A 19,206-nucleotide genomic window follows, 5' to 3' on the forward strand; every position below is an offset into this window, starting at 1 on the left:
GCTGCTCACGACCGCTTCATACGGCTCCGCCACCTCCGGAATCGTTTCCTGTCGGCCTCATCTTCTGTCCAGGCTCTCCCCGGGCCACACCGATTATCGGACCAGACCGTGCGGAACCGCCTGCATGAAGCTGGTTTGAGAGCTCGCAGACCTCACAGAGGAGCTGTCCTCACCCGCCGCCATCGCCAGAACCGAGTGCAGTGGGGCAACCAGCACCTTCGCTGGACCGTCCGGAATCACTGGAGACACGTGTGGTTCAGCGACGAGTCCTACTTCCTGCTCCAGCGACATGATGGTCGGAGGAGGGTCTACCGGAGAGTAAACGAACGTTACGCGCCCAACTGTGTGGATGAGGCACACGTTCATGGTGGTGGAGGCGTCATGGTGTGGGGGGCGATCAAATACCGCTGGAAGGAGCACCCTGGTGCACGTCCAAGGGCGCATAACTGCCCAGCGATACGTGGAGGAAATTCTGCGCCCACACGCCCTTCCTCTTCTGGCTGACCAGGATGCCATATTCCAGCAGGACAACGCTCGCCCGCACACAGCACGACTCACCACCCAGTTCCTCACCGACCACCATGTCCAGGTGCTTCCCTGGCCATCCATGTCGCCAGACATGAACCCGATAGAACACCTCTGGGATGAATTGGACAGACGTGTGCGCAGGCGAGAAGAAGCGCCGGCAAATCACCGCGATCTATTGTAGGCACTTCAGGAGGAGTGGGACACCATCCCACAGCAAGATATCCGGCATCTGATCCAGTCCATGCCCAGAAGGTGCCGGGCAGTTGTTGCTGCTCAAGGCAGTCACACCCCCTACTGACTTGACAGCCTCGGCACCCAATCGTATTGATTGACTGATTGATTTGAAGATGCAAATGAACTGTGTGTGCATTCAACTGTGTCCATACCAAATTTCAAACAAATAATCTAAATATTGGATTTTCTGTTAATTTTTTCGAAAAATAAAACAAATTTGGCAAGTAGCAACTATGCGTTTCTTTTTTTGAACAGTATATGTCGCTGTCCCTCTTCCTGCCTCCATCTGCCTCTCTCTCTCTCCCTCCCCTCTCTCTCTCTCCCTCCTCTCTCCCCCTCTCTCTTTCTCTTTCCCTCTCTCTCTCTCTCTCTCTCTCTCTCTCTTCTTCTTCTTCTTTAACTTGTTAACACATTTAAAAATGTATCATTGTGTGTCTGTGAGTCTCAAGGACAGATTGTAAGAAAAGGCGTAGCCTTGCATCTTAATGCTTGTTAAATAAAATTCAATTCTCCCTCCCCTCCTCTCTCCCTCCCTCTCTCTCTCTCTCTCTCTCTCTCTCTCTCTCTCTCTCTCTCTCTTCCTCTCTCTCTTTCATTCGTCGTCGTCTGTCTCTGTGACTGAAGCCTTAGAGAATGATGATACAAACCAATATTTTAATAAATTACCTTATATCAATATTTTCAGAATATGTTTGAGAAAACGGGTGAATGGGAGAGAGACAGTATGATTTTCATTTTTCATACTGAAAAACGACTTGGTCAGCGCATCGCAGGTAATTCTTTTATTTTTGAGTATTTTTTAGAGATTTTGTTTTAGTAACCATGGTTGTCTTCCTGTATGATGGTGTCATGTCATCGTAAATGAAAGTGAAGGTGTATAGTGAACATAAATCAGGCTCAAACCATCCGTTGTCAGGGCCGTGAATGCTACTGACTGGATTGGAGATACTGTGATGTCGCCTAGCGCGATGTATCTGATGAAACCATTCATAGCACCGATGCCGTGATTGTGCAGAGCTACAACTCTGTAGTTTTTGGACACGTCCCCATTTGGCTTCTGTACAGCAAACATCGTCCCCAAATAACTGGTTTTGTTTTTTAAACATCACGCTGGAGGTTGTATTTTATGTAATAACCTCCTGAAATGAGTTTTCACACTTTAGAATGGCATTTAACGCTCATTGAAGTTTTAAGAAACTTTCTAACACGTAAAACAAAAGAGACCCCAAATGCCTGTGTTTTGAGCAAGATGGCATTTTGATACACAGCCGACCCCACATGACTGCAAAACCATGTATATGTGCGTGTGTGTGTAGAGCGATTCAGACCAAGTCAACTGCTGGACCGATCTTTATGAAATTTTACATGAGAGTTCCTGGGAATGATATCTCCGGATGATTTTTTTCTTTTTTTCGATAAATACTTTTGATGACGTCATATCCGGCTTTTTGTAAAAGTTGAGGCGGCACTGTCACACCCTCATTTTTCAATAAAATTGATTGAAATTTTTGTAAAGCAATCTTTGACGAAGGCCGGACTTCGGTATTGCATTTCAGCTTGGTGGCTTAAACATTAATTAATGACTTTAGTCATTAAAAATCTGAAAATTGTAATTAAAAATTTTTTTATAAAACGATCCAAAGTTACGTTCATCTTATTCTTCATCATGTTCTGATTCCAAAAACATATAAATATGTTATATTTGGATTAAAAACAAGCTCTGAAAATTAAAAATATAAAAATTATGATCAAAATTAAATTTCCGAAATCGATTTAAAAACACTTTCATCTTATTCCTTGTCGGTTCCTGATTCCAAAAACATATAGATATGATATGTTTGGATTAAAAACACGCTCAGAAAGTTAAAACGAAGAGAGGCACAGAAAAGCGTGCTATGCAGCACAGCGAAACCACTACCGCGCTGAACAGGCTCGTCAGTTTCACTCCGTTTTGCACAAGCGGCGGACTAGGGTCATTGTGAAAAAATGCAGTGCGTTCAGTTTCATTCTGTGAGTTCCACAGCTTGACTAAACGTAGTAATTTCGCCTTACGCGACTTGTTAGAATTTTGAGTTGGGAATACTCAAGAAGAATCATTACATTTTTGAAGATTATAAATAATGTTTGTCTTTGGACATTTAATTTGAATTTTGAGTTGAGAACAATAAAGAAGACATGTTCAATGTATGAGACGTATTACTTGTTGAGTTTGTATTCATTGGGCGGGGGTATACATATCAATTTCACTTAAGATTTAGTATTATTGTATCAAAATATTGTTCCATTTACAAACAGACATACACACAGACAGACGGACAAAGTGAATCCAGTATACCCCCTCCAACTTCATTGGGCTGGGGTATAGATATCAATTTCACTTAAGATTTAGTATCATTGTATCAAAATATTGTTCCATATACATACAGACATACACACAGACAGATAGACAAAGTGAATCCAGTATACCCCCTTGGGCTGGGGTATACATATTGTTCCATATCTGACAACATTTCACGGGTGAAGCAAGTTTACCTTTAGTAGAGTTTCAGAACAATCATGTAAATTAGTAATCTTTCAGAACAATCACGTATGAGGGCTTACATGTTTACGATGAAATAAATAGTAGACTTTCAGAACAATCATGTAATAGTCACTTTTCAGAACAATCACGCGTAACACACCACTACCCTCGTCTCGATTCCCCCTCTATGTTAAAACATTTAGTCAAAACTTGACTAAATGTAAAAAGTGCCTAACTCAAGAAACGAGATCGTCAGTTTTGCTTACGTTACTGTGGCAATGGTTTCCGATGGTCAAAGAGTTAGTACTCTCTAACACATGATAGATACCCTTCCAGTAGCTTCCCCTGTAGTTTTACTACAAAAATGCCTAACACCGAGATAGGTATTTTTCTTATGAGCGTGACGTTATGATAAATGCATCCCTTTGATGTAGGTGGTTCTGCATGTAAAAATGACGGGGACAGATCAAAGTGATTTCGAAGACATGAATACGGAACCCACAAGTTCTTTTCCAGAAAGCATGGGTGTTACAACATTAGCGCTACAGACTCGGACATACACAATGCACACACCAACCTGAGAGAGAGAGAGAGAGAGAGAGAGAGAGAGAGAGAGAGAGAGAGAGAGAGAGAGAGAGAGAGAGAGAGAGAGAGAGAGAGAGAGAGAGAGAGAGAGAGGGAGAGAGAGAGAGAGAGAGTTACATTTCTAAACATTGTCTATTAATAAGGGAGACCTGTACCAGAAAGATTTTTCGAAACCGTCTGGTCACTTTTAAATATTGTGTGTTGTTTTCAAGATGGCCAAATAATATTAAGCGATTGATTGCTGTTAAGATGGTGGAAGCAGGTGCCAGTGTGTGTGTGTGTGTGTGCAAACACTTAATTGCCACCTTGACGTTGGTGCATGTGTATCCATTATCAAAACAACATGAACATGTTTTTTTTCTGAAAAAATATTTTTATTCCAGCTCAAGAAAACAAAGACAAATAAATTAAATGAAAGAAAAACAAAACCAAACAAGAAGGGCAAAGCCCATACGACTCACATGCTTGACCTCAAATAACTAAACCTAGCAATGACATCATACACTAAGAACTGCTTTACACATTTTTCCTACCAAAATACATGTGACCTTGACCCAAGGTCATCCAAGGTCATGCAACACAAAGCTGTTAATTCAAGACATAGGAAGTACAATGGTGCTTATTGGCCCTTTCTACCATGAGATATAGTCACTTTTAGTGGTTCACTACCTTATTTTGGTCACATTTCATAAGGGTCAAAGTGACCTTGACCTTGATCATATGTGACCAAATGTGTCTCATGATGAAAGCATAACATGTGCCCCACATAATTTTTAAGTTTGAAACAGTTATCTTCCATAGTTCAGGGTCAAGGTCACTTCAAAATATGTATACAATCCAACTTTGAAGAGCTCCTGTGACCTTGACCTTGAAGCAAGGTAAACCAAACTGGTATCAAAAGATGGGGCTTACTTTGCCCTATATATCATATATAGGTGAGGTATTCAATCTCAAAAACTTCAGAGAAAATGGGGAAATTGTGAAAAATAGCTGTTTTTTAGACAACATTTATGGCCCCTGCGACCTTGACCTTGAAGCAAGGTCAAGATGCTATGTATGTTTTTTGGGGCCTTGTCATCATACACCATCTTGCCAAATTTGGTACTGATAGACTGAATAGTGTCCAAGAAATATCCAACGTTAAAGTTTTCCGGACGGCCGGCCGGACGGACGGACGGACGGACGGACGGACGGACGGACGACTCGGGTGAGTACATAGACTCACTTTTGCTTCGCATGTGAGTCAAAAACAGCTAAAGAAATCAGAATGCGTAAAATAAAACATTGAATAAAGCACATGTTAATTCTTTCACTAAGAAATGAATGATTTTGTTTCTAATAATATGCAACCTTTAAGAAGCTCTGCAAACATATGTTGTAGTTCTAGGTTTAATAAATATACGAAAAGAATGCATAACTTCAGTTCCTACAGAAACCTGTCTTAGCCGAGGTATTAGTTAATTAAATTTTGTTAATATTTTTTTGAGAGGGTGTACGGAGTAATGTCCTGTACACGTTTTGGGTTTTCCAATACTTCTATGATTTTTGTTCTAAAACTGTCAAAGTACAACGTCAGGGGTATTTATCAAAATATCCCTTGATCTGCTTCATTGTCTTTGTAATTCTGTGAGTCACTGATCCTTAAGGTAAAAATCAATCATATGTGTGAAACAAATCATGTTAAGAAATGTTATTCAATTAATGATCTAATTTTTCTTTATGTATCATGTTATGTCCTTGCTTCTGGCAATCAGCAAGTACACATTTTCTTCCCATCTGGAAAATAAGAAAGACAGAAAAAGGAATAATTTCACTTTGCTCCTTCAGTGACTGAAACGAGGTTTAATGCAAATTAAATTCTTCATTTTGTATTGCGTACATAGTTTCACACACACCATTCTTAAAACGTTCCAAAAACAATTACATACAACCAAGAACATTTCCATGGAGAATAACAAGTCGCGTAAGGCGAAAATACAATATTTAGTCAAGTAGCTGTCGAACTCACAGAATGAAACGCAATGCCATTTTACTCGTAGCATCGTCAGGCCACCGCTCATGGCAAAGGCAGTGAAATTGACAAGAAGAGCGGGGTAGTAGTTGCGCTAAGAAGGATAGCACGCTTTTCTGTACCTCTCTTTGTTTTAACTTTCTGAGCGTGTTTTTAATCCAAACATATCATATCTATATGTTTTTGGAATCAGGAACCGACAAGGAATAAGATGAAAGTGTTTTTAAATTGATTTGGACAATTTAATTTTGATAATAATTTTTATATATTTAATTTTCAGAGCTTGTTTTTAATCCGAATATAACATATTTATATGTTTTTGGAATCAGCAAATGATGGAGAATAAGATAAACGTAAATTTGGATCGTTTTATAAATTTTTATTTTTTTTTACAATTTTCAGATTTTTAATGACCAAAGTCATTAATTAATTTTTAAGCCACCAAGCTGAAATGCAATACCGAACCCCGGGCTTCGTCGAAGATTACTTGACCAAAATTTCAACCAATTTGGTTGAAAAATGAGGGCGTGACAGTGCCGCCTCAACTTTCACGAAAAGCCGGATATGACGTCATCAAAGACATTTATCAAAAAAATGAAAAAAACGTTCGGGGATTTCATACCCAGGAACTCTCATGTCAAATTTCATAAAGATCGGTCCAGTAGTTTAGTCTGAATCGCTCTACACACACACACACACAGACAGACAGACAGACAGACACACGCACATACACCACGACCCTCGTTTCGATTCCCCCTCGATGTTAAAATATTTAGTCAAAACTTGACTAAATATAAAAAGAAACACACACACACTCAGACACACGCAGACACACAGACACAGACACAGACACACACACACACACACACACACACACACACACACACACAGAGTATGTGTATGGACTAATTAGTAGGGAAAGCATCGCATGTCAATTATTCGCAGTCAACCTTCCTGTTTAAATAGAGAAATGTTGATGCAACAATCAACATTAACACACACACACAGAGGCAAATGCAATGATGCACAAAAAACAAACACACAAAATTATAGGGGAAGAAATTAAACCATTCTCATAAACACTGAATCATAACAACATCACATATGATTTGTCCAGGCAGCTTTCGCTTTATACATGATACAAACAAACCCCACCACATTCTGCCACTTGGACACATAACACAAATCTTCACCCTGACTAGTTTCTGTTCAGAATGGATTTTTTTTTTAATGAATTATTTCCTTAAATGACACCAGTGTCAACCTGAGAAACTCATTCAGCAAAACATTTCTCCTCTGCACACGAAGCAGCCAGGCTGTTCAATGTTAGTAGTGTCTAAGAGGAAGGGTGCTCAGATATATCCCATAATTCTACCTTCTTCAGCGTTCCAGAATGTTCTGGTTACGTGTGAGCTCGTTTGCCCATTTGGGTTCCCCACACTATACTCTGAGAGCATAGTCAGCTCACTCCGCTTTCGTTGAGTAGGCATGCTGGGTATTTTCGTGTTTCCATAACCCACCAAACTCTGACATGGATTACAGGATCTTTTCCGCGCGCACTTGGTTTTGTGCTTGCGTGTACACACGAAGGGGGTTAAGTCACTAGCAGGTCTGCACATAAGTTGACCTGGGGGATCGGAAAAAAATTCACTCTTAACCCACCAGGCGGCAGCGACCGGGATTCGAACTCACGACCTCCCGATTTGGAGGCCAACCACGCCGGTCCCATTTCTACCAAAAATGGAGTATGGCTGCCTGAATGGCAGGGTAAACTGGTCAAACACTTAAAAGTCCCCACTTGTGCACAAAACTATGAGTGTATGGGGAGTTTCAGCTCATGGACCCAGACTACGAAAAATTAATGATCTCATGTAAAAGCCTACAAAGATCTGTACTGGTGTACGCACTGAATGATTGTGTACACAGAAAAGAAACATATCTTTAGATTAAAACAAACACAAGTAAGGTCACAATTAACACGGAATGTCTACAGTCTGATCCGTCAACAAGTATATTTCACTGTTCACCATTTAGCAGGACAAGAGTTTAGCAACTAAGATTTGTTCTCTTCGCAATTTGAAATACACCTTCGTTTTAGAATGCTTCATAAACTAACAAGCTCAAAGAGTAACAAATAGAACCAGTGTTTTATTAAAGGGGAGGGGGTGTGAGGGGTGGGTGGGAGGAGAGGAGTGTGTGGAGGGGGGGGGGGGGGGGAGTGATATAGTGTAACACCTCTTTCAGGACCAGCACAAATCTGAGGAAGTTTTGGTCTTAAAACTAATAAAAGGGTGCAAGTCTTAAAATGAAGGTGCATAGCGATATAGCCGAATTCGCGATAAAGTGGACCGCGATTTAGTGGAAGTCCCCTGTACATGTAAAGATTAAAAAAAAGAAAACCTTGTAAACTAGGGGGTTAAAAGGGGTGGTCTTACAACATGTGATCCTCAAAATGGAGGTTCCACTGTAATATACCCACATTACTACACCCAGGAACTGAACCAAGGCACTTTTCCAAACTAAGACTATTAGGGTTTAACGTCCTCTTAGACCAACTGGTCTATATTGGGACAGGTATTAGTAATACGCTGAAGATATGGTGTGATACTTTGATTCGAACAAGCCCGCTGTGGCTGTCTTCTTCGACACACCAGCATTGGGCTTGTCTCGTCAAAGTATCGAGATACGATCATGATAATCAGAGACGAGAGATGATGCATGCGTGTCTTCGTGTTTTCCAAGCCCGGAGACTTTTGCTGTGAACGTGGGATCTTTTTCGTGCGCATGTGTGCACACGGGGGTGTTCGGACACCGAAGAGAGTCTGCACAAAGTTGACGGCTCCGAGAAATAAATCTCTCGCCGAACGTGGGGATCGAACCCACGCTGATAGCGACCAACTGGCTGCAAAGCCAGCGCGCTACCAACTGAGCTACATCCCCGCCACTTCCAAACTACTCCGGAACTCCCCTCTTATAGGACCCTCCAATTCAAGACTCCCTACCTTTCGAGATGCTGTTTTCTTAGATTTTCTAATCATAATCTCTATACATTTACACCCATTTTAAGATTCTCTCCTTTGTCAGAACTAATTTTCTCACATGTTAGGATGTTTTGAAAGGGAGGGGAGGGGGGGGGGGGGGGGGTTCCACTGAACTGTATGCGCATGTAGTTGACTTTAGAGAAAGCTACTCAAACAGACATCATCATCACCTCACTATAATATATATCCACATAAAATCATCACCATGCAAACAGTGATAAAGCTATAACACCAACACAAAACTATGCTTTGCACATGGGTACCAATAAAAAAAACATTTGTGAAAACATCAAAAACAAGTAACAAACTGTTATGGACAACTCAGAGAACAGTGAGATAGATCGCTGTTAAATAAAATAATCATCATCCTTTTGCAACCTAAAATACAACTCTCTAATGTCACCCTGACAACAGCTTAAACACACACACACACACACACACACCACAACACAACACACAACACACAACACACAACACACCACACACACACACACCACTCTCTTTGCGTATCCTTTCAGCCACATCTGGAACGAAAGCTGCATCATACTATTCACATCATGACACAATAATTGCACATACACAGCTATCTTTTTTACAGTTTTCTACACAACAATTAAGTGTAAACATCACACCGGTACCCAGACAACACTGCTACTCTGATTACCTCCGCTTACAAGTTACATACATCTACACTTCTTCGCCAAAACAGGCAACGAGAAACAATCGTATCCAAATAATTAGAAGAAAACAATTTAAACATTTAAACACATGCCCTCAGACACCCAACCGCTCAATATATGAAGACACAAAAACATTGTACAGTCGAACCAGCCAATGGTGACCACCACTCTACAACCAACACCTCAAAGGATCTTCGGAGAAGTGTTTTTTTGGCTCACGTAAGTGTAGCCTATGCGATCGTAACTTTGTCTGTCTGTGCGTGCGTGTGTGTGTGTGTGTGTGTGTGTGTGTGTGTGTGTGATAGAAACTTTAACATTTCCGAGTCTATGGATAAAGCTCGCATAAGAAGATTACGTCTCGGTCAAAAGTGTTTGACGTGTGTGATAGAAACTTTAACATTTGAAGACGTCACAATTATGACGTAAGAGGGTTAGACGTCACGCAAAGGAATTACTGCAAGTCTCGGTCATTGTTATTGTGAGCGGGCCGAGACTAGTTTCATCTCTTTCATTTTCATTTTCATTACTTTATTGTCTCATCGCTGGGAAATTCGGGTCGCTTCCTCCCAGTGGAAAGCTAGCAGCAACGGAGTCGCGCTACCCAGGCGTCTGCGTGTTTAGGTGTATTCAGCCACCTGCACTTATGGCAGAATGACCAAGGTCTTTTACGTGCCATTGTGATGACACGGGGGTGGGACATGGCTTCCGTCTCTGGGTCTGCACATAAAGTTGACCCGTGTCCGTCCCGGCCCGAATTCGAACCTGCGACCTTTCGATCACAAGTCCAGTGCTCTACCAACTGAGCTACCGGGCCCAGTGTCTCGCTTTCTTGCACAGTGTCACCTATTGCTTACTGTGTGTGTGTGTATGTGTGACTGAGTGATTGAGTTTGTGTTACTGTTTGTCGATTTCTTACGTGAGCCTTGAAGGCTTCGCCTCTTGTTTCTCTATAATTCACCTATCCACAGCGACCACCTGTGTCTATACCTTTAAATGGTCATTTTGGATGGTCATTATAGGCAGGTTCAACTGTAATTAGCAATTATGCAATCCATTCACCAAAAGTAACAACGAAAGAACACTAATATCTGATTATGTTCAACGCAAATGCCACATGAGAATAGCTGGCAAGTGAACTTCAAATAACTATGAGTCAATGAATAAAACTCTGAACACTACGAACATTTCCACGCAGAATCAGGTAGACTGTCTAACTGACGTAGCTTGTTTCGTCGCCATGCCAACCAACCAAGACCAACGAAGAAACAGATGGCGGTCAAGATATAATATCCGTCCGTAGTTATGACGCATTTGCCGCCTGCTTCGCTGCACATCTGGAGAACAAAAATTAACATTTTTTTTAATCATACTGCTGAAAACTGGCTTAAAAAAAACCCACCTTCAGGAAAAACAAGCAAAACCAAACAAACAACAAGAAGAGCAAACGCTCGATCGAGTCACTTTCGCAGTTCTGAATATTATATGAGGCATCAGATGGACAGGAAGAAATTGCTATTCACAACACAATACAGATGTAAATAATTTGATGTAAAGAATAATCCTATAAAGTTTGAATCAAATCCGATGAATAGTTTCAGAGATATGATATTTCAATTTTTTTCCTTCAAGACATACCTGTGACCTTGAAAAAGGTCAAAGGTCACCAAAGCAGACGTCAAAGTGTAGAGGTCACTGGGAGTCACGTTCACATAAAATTTGAGCCCGGTCACTTTTATAGTTTCCGAGAAAAGCCCAACGTTAAGTTGTGTGTTGCCGAACAGAAAAGGCTAGTTATCTCCCTTGTTTTTCTGATAACGTTCGTAAAAGGCTACAGATGTAAATACTTTGATGTAAAGAATAATCCTACAAAGTTTCAATCACATCCGATGAACTTTGTCAAAGATATAAAATGTCTAATTTTTCCTTTGACGCTGACCTGTGACCTTGAAAAAGGTCAAAGGTCAACGAAACCATCGTTAAAGTGTAGAGGTCATTGGAGGTCACGACTAAACAAAATATGAGCCGGATCGCTTTGATAGTTTCCGAGAAAAGTCCAACGTTAAGGTGGTGTCTACGGACGGCCGGCCGGCCGGACGGCCGGCCGGCCGGCCGGACAGACTAACACTGACCGATTACATAGAGTCACTTTTTCTCAAGTGACTCAAAAATCCACTTTAATTTAGACTTGTAATATTCAAACCCTGTGTGATCTTCTTATAATGAGCACATCTCTAAGGTTTATGACTACACAGCAAAGACGATGTGGGTCATATACAACCCCAAGGGAAATTATGAAAGAATTCTACTGTGTTTATCCCGCACTTAGAACTACAATGTATTACAGGAGGATTTGCGACATAAAATTACCGGTATTATTATTATTGTCAATCAGACAGCAGCATCTATCGTGTACGACCCACACTCTTCAAAAAGGCAGTCAAATGTTGATTCCTATTCGGAAGGTATCGGTCGTGCACAACCACTACTTTTTACATTGAATGTTTCTTAGAAAAGTATGGTTTGCACACGACATGTAGTGTCCTGCCTGTGTAATCTAAAGCATACTCACAGCCTCTGTAACTTTGGTATCACAGGAGAGACCCGTCACGTCACAGTGCTTGAACGTCAAGTGGTCCACAAGCCACAGGAAGAATGTGCCTGGCCAGTTGCCACCTGTCATCAAGACAAGAACAAGACGAGATCTAACTTCCATAAGAAAAAAACTCAACATTAATTTTTGTCATCTACTGCCCGTCTAACACTCCCCATAAATAAGACTGCTCTGATTGCTCAGGTGAATAACAAATCATTAAAGAGTTAGGCAGATCTAAAGGGAAACAATTGATAACAGATGGACTGCTAACATTTCAAAATTGAGAATCAAGAAACAATATTTAACATAAACACGGGGACTATTTCTTGGGAAGACAAATGGCAGATCCGAGAAAAATTCACCAGACTGAATGAGAACAAATAGAGAAGAGAGGAGAGAGAGAATGAGAAAGTAACACAGCCTGGTCATTGCCCAGAACTCATGGACAGGAAAAGGCAGTATAGCCCCCAAACTGATACACTGGCACCCCCTTTTAAGACACCTCCCCCCCCCCCCCCCCCCCCATTTTAGTCTCTCTTTTAAGATCCTGTTTTCTCAGATTTTCTGTTCATAACATCTGCAGCTTTACGCACATTTTAAGACTCCCTTCTGTTTAAGACCTGATTTTCTCAGATCATTGAAGGTCTTAAAAGGGGGGTTGCACTGTATACTGACCCAGATTGGCGACAGTGTTGAGCAGTGTCATGTACGTTCCTCCGATGGCCGGGTCGCTGATCTTGGCGTGGAACGCCATCTGAGCCACAAAGACCATGTAGACGAAAACCTGTGCAGAGAAAAGTCACTGAAGTTATAAGACCTTATGATACAATCAAAGCAAATGCTTATATATTTATATGACTCACCTTTTGTGGTATGTATTATATGAATCAAAGTAAAATATTTGCTGTTCTAGCTTCATAAAATAATGTTCAAGAGCATGTTGATTTCCTCAACATCAGCCTTAACTTGATCCTAATGTGACCTGCATCAATACATTTCGTTATCCATGAATCCTAAGAATATTCCACAGATACAAACTTGCCCCTCCCTCCTCCCCTTCCAACCCTAGAAGAAACATTCCAAGCTCAGGTAAACAGAGTGCTGTTCATGAAAAAGGTTCCCTCAAAGACCTTCCTTAATTGAGCGCCAAGTTCACTTTGCGAAGTCTCTCGACCTAAAATTAAGTGCCAAGATTACTGCAGCAAGCTTCATGCAATGAGCTTTGTGAAGTCCACTTTGTCCAATTAATTTCAGGCTTAAGAATATCTTCTTCTTCTTCTTCTTTGTTTATGGGCTTAGACTCCCACGTTCACTCATGTTTTTAGCACGAGTGGATTTTTACGTGTAAGACCGTTTTTACCCCGCCATTCTGGCAGCATACGCCGATTTCGGGGGACTTAAGAATATCAATTTTACTCATAAATACATCTTGATTCTACCAATGCAAATGTTTAAATCATCTGAGGGTTTAAATACTAAAAAAAAGAAAAATGAAATGTCACCTGGTGAGTTCCATATGCCAGCAATGTCACAACGTAGAAGTACCAGGGAAACTCGCCGGGTTTCGTCTGAACGTAATGAGACCAGTAGACCACCAGCGCATAGATTGGACCCAGCAAAACCCTGAAACGTACAATCACGACAGGTTACAACACAGAACATAATCTGTGAAAAGCTCAGACTAGTTGATAACGTTCTCTTGATGATAAACTTTTTCTAGCAACAGAGTTAACTTAATACGCACGGTGAAATGTTGCTTATGCAGTGGAACCCCCCCCCCCTTTGAGACTTCGCCCGTAGTAAGACTTTCCTTTTTCAGGTTTTCTGTTGATAACATCTGTAAATTTACCTCCATTTTAACTTAATCAATCAATCAATCAATATGAGGCTTATATCGCGCGTATTCCGTGGGTACAGTTCTAAGCGCAGGGATTTATTTATTTAAAAAAAAAAATTTCATGCAATTTATATTGCGCACATATTCAAGGCGCAGGGATTTATTTATGCCGTGTGAGATGGAATTTTTTTTACACAATACATCACGCATTCACATCGGCCAGCAGATCGCAGCCATTTCGGCGCATATCCTACTTTTCACGGCCTATTATTCCAAGTCACACGGGTATTTTGGTGGACATTTTTATCTATGCCTATACAATTTTGCCAGAAAAGACCCCTTTGTCAATCGTGGGATCTTTAACGTGCACACCCCAATGTAGTGTAGTGTACTTAAGACTCCCTTCTTTTTGAAGACCGCATTTTCTCAGAGTTTTGGAGGTCTTAAAAGGGGGTGCCACTGTACTGCACAAATATCTATGTTCTCACTTCAGCATTCATCACAGCTCCATCAAAACCATGAAAATCTCCCACAAACCTGTATGGGTACGCCTTCAGGAAGATGTCCATTGGTCGAGGTCCATGCGTATATTTGGAGATCATGAGCGGCAGTATGATCTGTATCGGCACCAAAGGAACAGCAAACAGCGCTAAACGTTCCTTGGGCATTCCCGATTCTATCAGTTTTAGGCTTGTCATGGAGTCAGCTGCAGCAAAAGTCACCTGGAAAAAAAAGATTGAAGTTAACAGCTCATATTCTTGCAAACACTGAAACATACCATGCACTTTATGGCAAAACCTGATAATCTTTCGCAGAAAAGAGAAGGAATATTGGTACAGTGAAAAATCATTAGTAAGGCTATTATAAATTTTGTAATTTGATTGAAATGAAATAAATTTGTACAGTTGAACCTGCCCTGACGACTACCTCTGCCGCCTGTGAACAACAACCACCCCGAATAATCCAGAATTCAAAAGAAAATATTTCACAATCTCTCTATAACAACCACTTTTAGTCAGTCCATTGGGTGGTCAGGTTTGACTGCAGTACAAATGCACAGTTTTGGAAATAACGTCCGGAGCATCCAAGCAGGAGAGCTCGAGTCTCAAATGAGTAAACAGCACCCCCATTCAAAACACATGAACCGGTCAGTGAAAATGCAACTGTCATGACACTCACCTTGGCAGTGAGCAGGATAAGAACGTAGGACATAACTGAAGGCAGTTTGATGACTTCCAGCAGAGTCTTGTACGTGTCGATGATGCTTTGCTCAGGATCCACCTCCGGATCCATGTGCTCTGGCTTCATTACACCAACCAGTGTTGTAGTGATGAAGAACACAACACCCCAGAAATACAGGAAACCTGAAAGAAAAGGCATTAATGAAGTTTAATGAATGAGGATAAATGTTTTTTAAAGCCCCCATGGTGAAATTATTAGGGGCATGTTCCCGGCCTACAGCCGCTATTTCGGCACCGGTGTCACGAACTGAAAACTCTGCCTGAACAATCCCTCTCAATACAGTCAATGCGCATGCGCTAACATGGGGAGATTAATCAGGTCGTGAACAACCTAACCCTTACCCATACTTCGTTTGGTCAAAGGGTCACATTTTTTAAGTCCAAGATTGGCACATGTGCATTGACCGCATTGACAGGGATTGTTCAGCAGAGTTTTCAGTTCGTGACACCGGAGCTGGCCTGGAGGTTGGTGTCAAACTGTAGAATCATGGAGTTTTTTCATTTCATTTTTTTCATTTTCATTACTTTTTTGTCCCATCGCTGGGAAATTCGGGTCGCTTCCTCCCAGTGGAAAGCTAGCAGCAACGGAGTCGCGCTACCCAGGTGTCTGCGTGTTTAGGTGTATTCAGCCACCTGCACTTATGGCAGAATGACCAAGGTCTTTAACGTGCCATTGTGATGACACGGGGGTGGGACATGGCTTCCGTCTCTGGGTCTGCACATAAAGTTGACCCGTGTCCGTCCCGGCCCGGATTCGAACCTTTGGTTTAAACTTAAAGACCTGACTGGGTCATTATGAGTCAGTGCTGTGTTGCTGAATAAAAGGTGGGTTTTTTCTTCATTTATATACCTGTGTGAAATGTTGAGGGGAAGGACAGAGATTATCAGGGAAAAATGGAGGGGGGGATGAAGGGAGATAATCTGACATCAAGCTGTGTATGTCATGTCTTTGTGGAAAGAGACTTATTTACTTATTATCTACAGGAATCTGCACATAGTGATATTAGTGTGCATCAATCTGGAGACAAAAGTAAAGTGAATGTGTTTTTCATCATACTCTTAGTCTTTACTCTTATTATTATTGTTCTTATTCTTCTGAACCAAGAAGACAGTGAGTGGGATTTCATTCACAGAATGTGACAGTATCTGTCCTAACTGTTGAATTCAAGAACAATACAATGAAATACAATACTATGATGATGATGAAGATGATGATGATGTTCATGAAAATGATCATAACTATAAGCACTGTGCAAGATTTCCGTTGCTTTAAAATAAAAAATAAACTCCTTGAAGCTCTATCACCAACTTGAAAGCGTGACGATTCCCTCCGTTTGAGGCTCCCAGCGCAGGTAATTGTTGCAGAAATCTGCAGACTCTAGCGCCAGGAAGAGAACGTTCCCCAAGAAGTAGCCAGCTGTCTGCCCCACTGTGTTGCAGGTACTGGCCCAGCCCACATTCTCTCTGAAACATTGAGGAAACAATTGGGTGATCAAAGCCACACAGGTTCAATGACGCTCTGATTTTTTGTTTGGTTTTTCAATTTGAACAAACTTGAATCCCGTTTAGATTAAAAACATGCCATAGAAGCAGGGTATATAAATATATATGGTCTGCCATTGACCCCCAACACTCTACCCAGCCCCCCCCCCCCCCCCTCCCCACCCCATTTTTTCAGGACCAATTATTTAGTTCTCAAAACAGCCTCTCCCGCAGGCTTTGCCTAAAGCTCTATCCAGCATACATGTTCATTATGTGAATACAGCAATGACCAAACCGCCAATATTAATGAAATGTTTGCGCAAAATTCCAATGCAGAGTGTGTGTATTACTGTATACAACTTGACGGGCGCAGTGGCGTGGTGGTAAGTCCTCCTAATCGGGAGGTCGTGAGTTCGAATCCCGGTCGCTGCCGCCTGGTGGGTTAAGAGTGGAGATTTTTCCGATCTCCCAGGTCAACTTATGTACAGACCTGCTAGTGTCTTAACCCCCTTCGTGTGTACACGCAAGCACAAGACCAAGTGCGCACGGAAAAGATCCTGTAATCCATGTCAGAGTTCGGTGGGTTATAGAAACACGAAAATACCCAGCATGCCTCCCCCGAAATCGGCGTATGGCTGCCTGAATGGCGGGGTAAAAACGGTCATACACGTAAAAATCCACTCGTGCTGAAAACATGAGTGAACGTGGGAGTCTAAGCCCATGAACGAAGAAGAAGAAGAAGACTGTATACAAGTTACGACTACAGTTTGTGTGATTGTGTGTTTGCATTGGTGTCACATGTGCTTGTGAGTGTGTACCGACCTGGACAGCATAGTGAGAGCCCAGCCATCCACAGCGATGTCCTGAGTGGCCGCCAGGAAGTTGAGCATGAAGAAGATACAGGTGAGGTAAAACACGTCCACTTTCCCCTCCCCCTCCATGTAGGACTTGATATTGTACGACAGCACCAGCATGAACAGTCCAATTAGATACTGCGTGGGTATCAGCCATGTCTTCCTTCGTCCGAACCACTGGAAGTACAGCGAATCTACCAGCGGCGCCCAAAGCAGTTTGATACTGAACGGCCAGTAGACGAAACTGAACATGGCTTGCTCTGTGTACGACACTTTTCGGCTTTGCAGCAGCATCGGTATACTTCCCGCCAAGCCGAGTGGAATGCCTTGAAGGACGTAAAGGAACATGAGCAGACTGATACTGCTCAAGTCTCCCTTCTGGAGTCCAGGCTTTTTGCCAGAGTCTTCCGCGTCCCTGAAGCGCTCATCGTTTGGACTGGCTGACCACAGCATGTGGGGAAAGGTCTCTGATGACTCCATATCTGTGTGCTCCACAGACACAAAGTTCATCCCAGGTCCACGCTTGCGGGCTTGCATCTTACTGTTGTTCTGATTGGCCATGTTGGTTGGATCGAGGGCTGGTTCTACCCGTTCTAAGGGTCTGACTAGTTCTTCAATGAATGTTTTTACCACCCTTAGCATCGATGAAATACGCTGAAGGCAGAAGGAGGTAGAGAGAATGTCAGCAACGAAGTTCTGCAACAAACAACATGGAAACATCATGAGTGAGTAAACATATAATATAAATTATTTTTCACTTATTTTCAGTCAGTATACTATACATCTGCATGTTGATCAGTCTCTATAAATTATAATAAATATATTGATGTGACTAGTCATACAATTAACGAACGGTCAATTATATAACCACACCATTTCTGTATTCACATGCGTAGAAAGAAAGACATTTGAAAATAATAATACGAAGACTAAGCTTTAAGAGTGCAGCCACACACACGTACAGAGACACACACACCGAGCAGAGGTCGGAGAGGGTTTGGACATACAGGAAGAACGCTGGAATAGTGAAATACTCGTTATGTAAGCAGGTGATGAACTACTTCAGAAAGCACGCAAAAGAAATATGTTAAAAACAGTGCATCCGGATAGAAGTAAAGGCACCCAAAATCAACGTGTTAATTACAAGTTAGAAACTGATCTGGTGGTGTCCCGCGACCCGTGTACCACACTTCGGCTTCGAATGACGATGCAAAAACTCTTATTTTAAAATCGTAATGCAATACTTACCACTAGTAATTTCTCACTTGATGTAACAGTTGTATCAAGCGGCGTTTTCAGTCTTGTACAAATACCACCGATCCATATTGCCGAAAGCCGTTACGAGTGTAAACAAACGTGGCATTCATTCGGGCAGTGCCAGTACCGGAAGCAACACTCTTTTGAAAGGGAAACATGTTTGGTCCAGTACGTGCTGTTATCGGAATGCTCCCGTTTCGGACACCCCGCCCCCCCCCCCCCCCCACCACCACCTTCCGACCTCCACCCCCAACCTCTCTCTCACCCTCATGTTTGAAAAAGTTGGCCATCAAATGATGCCAATCCCCACTTTCTTAACAGTTTTGGTGTATATTACTGCTT

General features: G+C 41.9%; 1 protein-coding gene across 1 annotated transcript; it reads right to left on the bottom strand.

Annotated features, from left to right (window-relative positions):
- Nucleotides 1-9,381: 9,381 nt before the first annotated feature.
- On the bottom strand, nucleotides 9,382-18,988 carry LOC138978864 (acetyl-coenzyme A transporter 1-like). The gene is made up of 9 exons (XM_070351672.1): nucleotides 18,856-18,988; nucleotides 17,576-18,303; nucleotides 16,581-16,735; nucleotides 15,210-15,394; nucleotides 14,568-14,752; nucleotides 13,696-13,816; nucleotides 12,869-12,977; nucleotides 12,170-12,273; nucleotides 9,382-10,934 (listed from the first exon to the last, which is right to left on the bottom strand). Exons 2-9 carry the CDS (start codon nucleotides 18,247-18,249, stop codon nucleotides 10,776-10,778), a joined length of 1,692 nt encoding a protein of 563 aa, XP_070207773.1. The 5' UTR covers nucleotides 18,250-18,303; nucleotides 18,856-18,988; the 3' UTR covers nucleotides 9,382-10,775.
- Nucleotides 18,989-19,206: the final 218 nt, after the last annotated feature.

The sequence above is a fragment of the Littorina saxatilis genome, linkage group LG10 (genome assembly GCF_037325665.1).
Source record: "Littorina saxatilis isolate snail1 linkage group LG10, US_GU_Lsax_2.0, whole genome shotgun sequence".
NCBI classification, from domain to species: domain Eukaryota; kingdom Metazoa; phylum Mollusca; class Gastropoda; order Littorinimorpha; family Littorinidae; genus Littorina; species Littorina saxatilis.